Raw genomic sequence first — 10,831 nt, forward strand, 5'->3', positions numbered from 1 at the left:
CTAGTCCTAGTCTTAGTCCTAGTCTTAGTCTTAGTCTTAGTCCTAGTCTTAGTCTTAGTCCTAGTCTTAGTCCTAGTCTTAGTCTTAGTCCTAGTCTTAGTCTTAGTCTTAGTCCTAGTCCTAGTCCTAGTCCTTGTCTTAGTCCTAGTCCTAGTCCTAGTCCTAGTCCTAGTCTTAGTCTTAGTCCTAGTCTTAGTCTTAGTCCTAGTCCTTGTCCTAGTCCTAGTCCTAGTCCTTGTCCTAGTCCTAGTCCTAGTCTTAGTCCTAGTCTTAGTCCTTGTCCTAGTCCTAGTCCTAGTCTTAGTCCTAGTCCTAGTCCTAGTCTTAGTCTTAAGCCCTGTCCCAATTCTCCCCCTTAAATCTTCCACTTGGTTTTGAGTGCCCTCAACCGTAAATTCCCCTCGTTGAGGGAAAGCGGCAGAAAATCTTTCCCTATGGAAATGGGACACCATTAGTGTAGTGAACGTAGCGAACGTGATAACATACGTCACATGTTTACAATTATACCGGTGGAGTGTGCTACTATTTTCATTCAGGAGAAATGCCGGCGGTTCCAGCAGTTGTGTTGCCTGTTGCGTTGGCTGTGTTTGTTTATCTCAGTCTAAACAATTTTTGTAATTAGTCATGGTTATCATAGATTAGCCGGGCTAACGGTTAGCTAGCTGTTTAACTTTAATAACTCAGTGACTCAATAAACGCTCCATGAAAAAATATTTTCTCCAGCGGATATCTGAGTTCCAACATGAGGGTTTTAACAGCTGACGTCCTGCTGTTAGCTTAGCTACCACCGTTAGCTTTGCTGCCGCACCACTAGATGGGAGTAATTCTTACACAATATACCTTTAAGGTAGCTACTCTGTAGTATTTATTTTTCAGACAACTCTTTACCTTTACTCAGTAAATGTTTAACCCAAACATCGTATACTTTCTACTCCTTACATTTCCCAAAAAGGCTCGTTACTTTTTTGTAGTGGAAACCCCGATATGATAACACTGTTTCCTCTACATGTAATTGATCGTGGTGCACCGACCGCCACGACAAAATAAAAGCGGCCACACCTTCAGAATCAGCTCCAAACTCACTGGTCTACATTTCATTAAAGGGATAGTAGCATTTTTTTTAAAGTGGAGTTGTATGATCTCCAAATAGCCCCTAAGTACTTTAATTGCAGTAGAAGACTCTCTGCACTCCTCCCATTAGCAACACCAGCCCATAATAGCCCTGCCCAGAGATTTACAACATACAGTGTTCGTTCATTTTCGTGGTCGGGGGTTTCCACTTCATGTATATAAAAAATAGGCTAAAAGGTATTTATTAGTCAGGTATTTATAGGTAAATAGGTTTTACCTCTTTTAGGACACGAAAATAGGCCGTTTCTTTGGGTCCATTCACAACACTGTATGTTGTAAATCTGACGTTGCTAATGGGAGGAGTGCAGAGAGTCTGCTACTGCAATTAAAGTACTTAGGGGCTATTTGTAGATCATACAACCACACTTTTTAAAAAAAATGCTACTATCCCTTTAACAGGCCACAGCTGGTTTTGCTCCGGTGACAGAACAACAACAGTGGTGCTGCTGCAGCTGCATGGGTTTTAAAATTAGCAGGTTTGATTCTCGTGTCGTGCGTCGCGCTTGAGTGCTAGTAGAAAGGCAGAGTTGGGCCTATGAACATGATCTGTGACACCACGGTTCAGAAGCCAGTCCTGGTCCAAGATTTACTGTTGAGAAGTGTGATGTGTGAACCTGAAGTGGACAATACAAATGCCTACGATTGACTATAGTGAAGTAGATTAGGATGCATCTTGTGTCCAGCAGGTAAACTGAAGTGAACAATGTTTGTTCAAACAATAACACTGATGAAATGGATTCCAGATAAATTACCATGTGGTGATTCGTGCAATAGAAATACTTTTTACTTTTCACAATACTTTTCACTTTCACTTTTACCGAAGTTATTTTTTACACAGGTACTTTTACTTCCACTCAAGTAAAGAATCTAGGTACTTTTGCCATTTCTGTGTGATCGGCACAAAAGAGTTAAGTCTGTTGTCTATGTGACAGTTGAGGTTCCTGTCACTATGCCTCCAATTGATCATGTGCCCTGGCTACTTGGCCAAGGGGATGTCCCTTTGGGTGACTGGCAAGCACGCATGACTCTTACCCGGGAGGTGTCGGTTCAATCCCCGCCTGAGCCCTCTTCACCTTGCCACATCTAGGTGCCATGTACCGGTGACCAGACGGCAGCAGCCTATAGGAGGCCAGCAGCACTTTTACCTTCCTGGTTCTGTACAAAACACATCCTCACTACAATACTGAGCCTGTTGTTATGTTTCAGAGTGAGAGACCCAGACCAGCAGATGGTTTAAGAAGAGAAGGTTCAAACGGACCCGAGAAAACAGGAGTAAAATACCAGTGTTTCCTCTACATTCATTTATAGGAGTGGTGGGCCGCCATGGACTGTCTACCAGCTCTTCACTCACTCAGTCTGTCTGTAGTCTGTCTGTAGTCTGTCTGTAACCTGTCTGTAGTCTGTCTGTAGTCTGTCTGTAGTCTGTAGTCTGTTTGTAACTTGTCTGTAGTCTGTCTGTAACCTGTCTGTAGTCTGTAGTCTGTAGTCTGTAGTCTGTACTCTATCTGTAGTCTGTCTGTAGTCTGTCTGTAACCTGTCTGTAGTCTGTCTGTAACCTGTCTGTAGTCTGTCTATAGTCTGTCTGTAGTCTGTCTGTAACCTGTCTGTAGTCTGTCTGTAACCTGTCTGTAGTCTGTCTGTAGTCAGTCTATAGTCTGTACTCTGTCTGTAACCTGTCTGTAGTCTGTCTGTAACCTGTCTGTAGTCAGTCTATAGTCTGTAGTCTGTCTGTAACCTGTCTGTAGTCAGTCTATAGTCTGTAGTCTGTCTGTAACCTGTCTGTAGTCTGTCTGTAACCTGTCTATAGTCTGTCTGTAGTCAGTCTATAGTCTGTAGTCTGTTTGTAACCTGTCTGTAGTCTGTACTCTATCTGTAGTCTGTCTGTAGTCAGTCTGTACTCTGTCTGTAACCTGTCTGTAGTCTGTCTGTAACCTGTCTGTAGTCTGTCTGTAGTCAGTCTATAGTCTGTAGTCTGTTTGTAACCTGTCTGTAGTCTGTACTCTATCTGTAGTCTGTCTGTAGTCTGTCTGTAGTGTGTAACCTGTCTATAGTCTGTCTGTAGTCAGTCTGTACTCTGTCTGTACTCTGTCTGTAGTCTGTCTGTAACCTGTTTGTAGTAGTTTGAGATGTGGTTCCTCACTCGTCCTCACATCAACAGGATGAGAGGAGGAAGGATGTTAACACACAGCGTGACTTTGTTCATCTACTTCCTGTTTGTCACACTTCAACAAACTGCAGGTTTCACACACAAACACGCACTTTAATGTTTGTCACACACTTTAATATTTGAATATGTTAAGAAATCACACAGGCAAACTTTACATACATGACTGGAAAATATGTACAGAATCAGAAACATAACAGAGCATGGACAAAGCTTCTGTTCAGCTTCTTAAACACAAAACAGACATGTACAAAACAACAGAGATAAAAAGCACATGACAAATACAGCCTGGGCTCAGTTTAAGGTTACTCTTACTTCCTCATGTGATGCATTTCTTGTTCTAACAGAAACAACATGTGATGAAAACAAAAGGTCACATGACTCAACATGTCAATAACAGCAGCTAAAAAAACAGTTTGTGACGTCAAAGATTTTCACATGTAATACTTTAGGAAAGTCCAAAAAAAACCTGCACAGGAAAGAGTTGTGAAGGCGTCACGATACATTCAAGACCTTTGTTCAAGGGCTTTAAGCAGCTTGAAGCTACATTTAAGTGAGACTGGAGGGATTGGGATGGTGGGGGTGATGGAAGGGGTAATGGAAGGGGTGATGGAAGGGGTGATGGAAGGGGTGATGGAAGGGGTGTTGGAAGGGGTGTTGGAAGGGGTGTTGGAAGGGGTGATGGAAGGGGTGATGGAAGGGGTAATGGAAGGGGTAATAGAAGGGGTGTTGGAAGGGGTAATAGAAGGGGTGATGGTGGGGATGATGGTAGGGATGATGGTGGGGATGATGGTAGGGATGATGGTAGGGGTGATGGAAGGGGTGTTGGAAAGGGTGTTAGAAGGGGTGTTGGAAGGGGTAATGGGGGTAATGGTAGGGATGATGTTAGGGATGATGTTAGGGATGATGGTAGGGATGATGGTAGGGGTGATGGAAGGGGTAATGGAAGGGGTGATGGAAAGGGTGTTAGAAGGGGTGTTGGAAGGGGTAATGGGGGTAATGGGAGGGGTAATGGTAGGGATGATGGTGAGGATGATGGTAGGGATGATGGAAGGGGTAATGGGGTGTTGTAAGGGGTGATGGAAGGGATGTTGGAAGGGGTGATGGAAGGGGTAATAGGGGTAATGGAAGGGGAGATGGAAGGGGTGTTGGAAGGGGTAATGGGGTGATGGAAGGGGTGATGGAAGGGGTGTTGGAAGGGGTGATGGGGTGATGGAAGGGGTGTTGGAAGGGTTGTTGGAAGGGGTAATGGGGTGATGGAAGAGGTAATGGGGGTAATGGTAGGGATGATGGTAGAGATGATGGAAGGGGTATTGGAAAGGGTGTTAGAAGGAGTGTTGGAAGGGGTAATGGGGGTAATGGTAGGGATGATGGTGGGGATGATGGTAGGGATGATGGTAGGGATGATAGAAGGGGTAATGGGGTGTTGGAAGGGGTGTTGGAATGGGTAATGGGGTGTTGGAAGGGGTGATGGAAGGGGTGATGGAAGGGGTGTTGGAAGGGGTGATGGAAGGGGTAATGGGGTGATGGAAGGGGTGTTGGAAGGGGTGATGGAAGGGGTGTTGGAAGGGGTGATGGAAGGGGTAATGGGGTGATGGTAGGGATGATGGAAGGGGTGTTGGGCCTGATGGTAGCGGCAGCGTCTGTTGCCATGGCAGCGGGGTGTCTACAGGGACATGCCCTGCGAGGTGTCGCTGTCTGACATCACCGTCATCGAGGGGCGGGTCAGGCTCTGCTGCGTCCTGCTGCTCTTGCTCAGCGGGCTCTTGCTGCCCGAGGCCGGGCGGCCGCAGCGCAGCATCTGCAGGATGTCGCGGCGGAAACGCTGGCCCACGAATGCGTAGAGGAAGGGATTGAGGCAGGCGTGCAGGTAGGCCACGCTCTTCAGCACCTGCCCCACCACGTCGAAGCGCTTCACCTCGTCGCAGTCCGTCATGGTCATGTTGGAGGCCTGCGCCGCTTCCATCACCAGCACGCCGTTGTGGGGCAGCTGCGACACGACGAACACCACGACCACGGCCAGGATGACGCGCATGGCTTTGTGCTTCTGGAAGCTGCGTGTCTTCAGCAGGGTGGCGACGATGACGCTGTAGCAGAAGGTCATGATCATGAAGGGCAGGCAGAAGCCCATGCTCACCTGCAGCGACAGCACCGTGATCTTTGTGACGTTGCCCACGTGGGAGGGGAACACCATCCTGCAGTGCAGCTCCGATTCCCTCTCGATGACGGCGGAGAAAATGAACTCGGGCAGCGCCAGCAGCAGCGCCAGCAGCCAGACGCCCACACACACCAGCCGGCTGTGGCGCAGGCGCTGCATCTTGGACCTTTGTGCCTTGGCGGCCTGCACGATGACGATGTAGCGGTCGACGCTGATGCAGGTGAGGAGCATCATGCTGCTGAACAGGTTCACCTTGTAGAGGGCGGAGTTCAGCTTGCAGAGCACGGGGCCGAAGCTCCAACCGCCGGACGCCTCGGCGGCCCACAGCGGCAGCGTGAACAGGAACAGCAGGTCGGCCACCGCCAGGTTCAACAGGTAGACGTCCGACATGGTCTTCAGCCGGCGGCGGAAGTTCAGGTAGATCCAGGCCACCGCCAGGTTCCCGGCTGCGCCCACCAGAGCGATGATCCAGAAGAGCGGCGGCTCAAACTGACTCCTGAAGTGCCGCACCGAGCCCCGGTCGCACATAAATTCCTCGTACTCCTCGTAGTCGTCGTCGGTGGTGGAGGGGAAGGGGCCGAGGGTGGACAGGCCCTGACGGGGAGAGACAGCATTATCAATCAAACTGTAGACTGTAGACAGACGGACCAGTAACTGATAACCAGCAGGGCCGTTGTATAGGGGAGAAAGGTGATGATAACTCTAGGGGCCCAGCGCCCAGTGGGGCCCATAAAAAACCCCAGTAGTCTAATCTTTGTATGACTGATTTATTCTGCGTAAGACCCTGACTACCTGACCCTGACCCTACTACTCATAGTACACTGTAAAAACTCTACATCTTTCCAAGAATATTTGTCTTATTTCTTGTCCAAATGTCTCATTTCTAGTCAAAACTAATCTCTTTCCACTTAAAATAAGACTCATTGCCTAAAAATTAACTTGTTTTTAGATCATTTTCACTTAAATTCACAATAAATAGAAAAATCTGCCAGTGAAAGTAAGTTTTTTGTGCTTGTAATAAGAAAGAAAAACTTGCTCCACTCTCAGATTTTTTCTACTTATTCCAAGTGAAAATCTGCTTGAAAGAAGTAAAAAGTGTCTAAAAACAAGCTACTTTTAATATGATGTGTCTTATTTTAAGTAGAATGAGATTTGTTTTGACTAGAAATGACATTTTGACTAGAAATAAGACAAATATTCTTGCTAAGATACTTGAGTTTTTGCAGTGTAATGCTGCAGCATCAAAACAAAGAAGGCTAAATAAAAAACGATAATACATACGTAGTCTAAGAAAAAAAAAAGGAAAAGTTAGGGGGAGGGGCCCACTTTAGTATTCTTTAAGGGGGCCCAGAATTCATAGCAACGGCCCTGATAACCAGTCATAGTTTGTTACCTCGGTGGGGAACCAGGTGGTGAAGTTGGTGATGTCATCCATGGTCGTCATGTCATCAGAGGCTTGTTTACGCTGATGAGGTCAGCGACCTTCAAGGAAACAAACAAAAAGACAATAAGACAACAATAAATTAAAGGGACAATCAGATACCGTCGTAGTTCCCACCATAAACGGAGATTCGGCGGCGTTATTCTCATGACTCGCCACGAAACCGAAAGTAAAGAAACGCTGGTCGGCTCGCCCAGCATTTCCACCACCACTAATAATAACAAAATAACCATAGAGACAAAACCATAGATTTATCTAAAATGGAGCCATTAACAAGTGGTAACGGAGATTCATCCACATTAATATCAGACTTTTTATAACCAAATAGAAACTCCTGGTTGTCCCTTTAAGGACAAAGAAGCAGCTCTACTAGTACAGATCAGATTATTGATCTCAAGAGGGAAATTTAAAATGTCGTAGCAGCTCGGACAAAAAACATGAAACACAAAAGTTCAGAACTACTGCTCACTAGATACATGCAGTACAGCTCAGAGTACATGTAGTGCTACACTGTTGTATCAAAGTACATCTAGTGCTATACTGTGGTACTTCTACCTGTACTACAGTACAGCTCAGAGTACATGTTGTACTAACTACCCTAACCCTCGTCACATCAGAGGTTCAGATTATTAAACCAATCAGTGATAAGTTGTTAAATCTGCCTGGCAACAGAAAATCAACCAATCAGCTGCTTCATGAAGGAGACGAACATGTGAAACATGTGAAACATGTGAAACATGTGACTGTAGTGACGTCATACACGTGCTCTTCTGTGGCGCTCAACTCTAACCCAGACCAGGATGTCTGACCAGGACAAAGGACCTGTTGATCATATTGATCAGTATTCAGATTCAGATTCAGATTTTTTTTTTTTTAAATGGGAACATATGGTACATATTGATGGACACTGACATGTAAATATGTGGGATTATAGCCTAATAATCCTAAATATGTGGTTAATTTCCACCCCCAGTCCCATTGGCAGGTTGATGTTAGACATAAAAAACAATGAGGATAAAAAGTACAAGAGGCAGGACGAGAACAATAAAACACCTCGACATCTTACACAAAACATACGTATATGAAGGACATACATAAACCACCAGTTAACTGACCATAGACGGTTAAAAGAGTGGGTAAGGGGACCAACAGATTACTGAGAAGTTATAAAGAGCTACAGTGCTAGTTAAACTGCTATGTGCTAAAGTGCTGCTATTGATCAGTGACGACGTTTTCCCCTTAAACCAGTCAGTGTTATAAACTGTTTTCTTGTCTGTAACAACATCTCTGTCCCGTCTGTCCGTCCTGGGTGAGGCAAGGCAAGGCAATTTTATTAGTATAGCCCGTTTTTACCACCAGTTTGTCTCAAAGGGCTTTACATGGCATCGTAACAACATCCTCTGCCCTTAGACCAGGGATGTCAAACTCAATTTAGTTCAGGGGCCACAAACAACAACAATTTAATCTCAAGTGGGCCGGACCTGTAAAATAATAGCATAATAACCTTTAAATATATTTAAGATTTTAGATTTTCCTCTGTTTTAGTACATTAATAAGATGTTTACAGTTACTGAACTATCCCTTTACAAAACATATTATGAACCACCTGAAATTTCTTGATAAAAATATGTGCAATTTCAAATTTTCACACTTGACAAATTCATTGTGAGGGCCAGATTGGACCCTCTGCAGGGCCGGTTCTGGCCCACGGGCCGCATGATTGACACCCCTGCCTTAGACCCTCACATCCACTGAGGAAAAACTCCATGGAAAACCCTTTTAACAGGGAAAACCAGGAGAAACCTCAGGGTGAGCAACAGAGGAGGGATCATCACCCAGGACAGAGATGTTGTTACAGACAAGAAAACAGTTTACAGTTTATGTCACAGAATGTGCGAAATATGGGATCCCTCCTCTGTTGCTCACCCTGAGCTTTCTCCTGGTTTTCCCTGTTAAAGGGTTTTCCATGGAGTTTTTCCTCAGTGGATGTGAGGGTCTAAGGACAGAGGATGTTGTTGTGATGGGATGTAAAGCCCTTTGAGACAAACTGGTGGTAAAAACGGGCTATACAAATAAAATTGCCTTGCCTTGACGATCAGTGTTGATCAGTATTGATCAGTTGTGGCTGCTCTGTAAAGATGAGGACAGGCTTGTGTAGAATAAATAGTAAGTAGTGAAACAGACACTGAGACACAGACAACAGACACACACAGACAGACACAGATACAGATACAGGTGTGGACTTACAGTCAGTCGTCTCCTCGTGTCCTCGTCTCTCTGTCTGTCAGTCTGAACTTTGTGTCCGTTAAACCACAGAGACTCAGACGAGTGAAAGCAGAAGTGAAGAGGCGGAGCAACAAATGTGGCGCCTTAATCAAGACAAACAGGCTCACACACACACACACACACAGATAGACACACACAGACACACACAGAAACAGACACACACACACACACACACACACACAGAAACACACACACACTGAGAACATCCATGTGGACTGCACTGTGGACACCTGTCTGTCTGTCCAGGTGGACACAGGGACCGGAGGGGACAGGTGATGCTGAGGACAGAGACCAGTTTCCCTCTCGCACACACACACACACACACACACACACACACACACACACACACACACACACACACACGCACACGCACACGCACACACACACACACACACACACACACACACACACACACACACACACACACACACTCAACTCAACTCAAAGTTTATTTCTATAGCACATTTAAAAACAACCTTTAGTTGCCCAAAGTGCTGCACAACGTACAAGTGCTAGCAATATAAATAAAACAACATGAATCATCAAACATAGATTAACAGTAAAAACAGTTACTAAGATAAGATAAAACAAATAAAAGCTATACTAAAAGATAAACATAGAACACACACACACACACACACACACACACACACACACACACACAGTGTAGTACAACTGAGGTCTGTGGTTTTTCAAATTGAACATCGTGTCTTTTCGTTCGTTTTGTTTACTTCCTGTTAGAGGTCGAACACTAACACACACACACACACACACACACACACACACACACACACACACACACACACACACACCTGTATCAGGGCATGACACTCGGTGACGGACTGACAATTTTTGACAGAGAAAGGCCACATCAGTTGAGTTTGTGTCTGTGCTTCTGCTTTGCATGCTGTTGCATCATGGGTCTGTTTGCTGCGTGTGTTATTATATTATATTATAATTATGTTTTCTGATTGATGTCATATATGTTCTTTTGTCAAGTTGTTAACTGCTGTGCATGTTTGTAGACTGCCTTGGCTAATAACTTCTGTTTTTAGGGTTAGGACTTTTTAACATCCGTCTCTAGGGACTACAGATGAAAAACGGCCTCTTGGTCTAATTCTGGCTCATTTACAGTCATGTTATTAATGTGACTGTCCCTGTTTCAAATTAACGTATTATTATTATTATATGCGTATACACACACATATATATACACATAGCAGTGATGATAATGATGATGAGACAAGAGAAACGCCGCGGCCGTTGTGGCATTTGCCCATATTGCCCTATGGCCAGTCCGTCGGTCCCTGATGACACCCCTGACCTTAAAGGACCAGTCCACAGTTTGAACCCATAGTGTCTTTAATGTCTCTAAAATCTCTATAATGTGTCTCTGCTGTCTCTAATGTGTCTCTATTATGTCTCTCTAAAGTCTCTACTGTCTTTAATGTCTCTACTGTTTCTCTAATATCTCTACTGTCTCTATAATGTCTCTACTGTCTCTATAATGTCTCTACTGTCTCTATTATGTCTCTAATGTCTCTATTATGTCTCTATTATGTCTCTAATGTCTCTATTATGTCTCTAATGTCACTATAATGTCTCTATTATGTCTCTAATGTCACTATAATGTCTCTATTATGTCTCTACT

General features: G+C 44.7%; 1 protein-coding gene across 1 annotated transcript; it reads right to left on the minus strand.

Moving 5' to 3' along the window:
• Positions 1–4,881: 4,881 nt before the first annotated feature.
• ccr9a (chemokine (C-C motif) receptor 9a) lies at positions 4,882–9,232 on the minus strand. Its single transcript, XM_085804134.1, has 3 exons — positions 9,142–9,232; positions 6,847–6,935; positions 4,882–6,047 (listed from the first exon to the last, which is right to left on the minus strand). Exons 2-3 carry the CDS (start codon positions 6,895–6,897, stop codon positions 4,962–4,964), a joined length of 1,137 nt encoding a protein of 378 aa, XP_085660260.1. The 5' UTR covers positions 6,898–6,935; positions 9,142–9,232; the 3' UTR covers positions 4,882–4,961.
• Positions 9,233–10,831: the final 1,599 nt, after the last annotated feature.

This window comes from Trachurus japonicus, chromosome 17, assembly GCF_045865225.1.
Source record: "Trachurus japonicus isolate A0001 chromosome 17, Traja_1.0".
In the NCBI taxonomy this organism is placed as follows: Eukaryota; Metazoa; Chordata; class Actinopteri; order Carangiformes; family Carangidae; genus Trachurus; species Trachurus japonicus.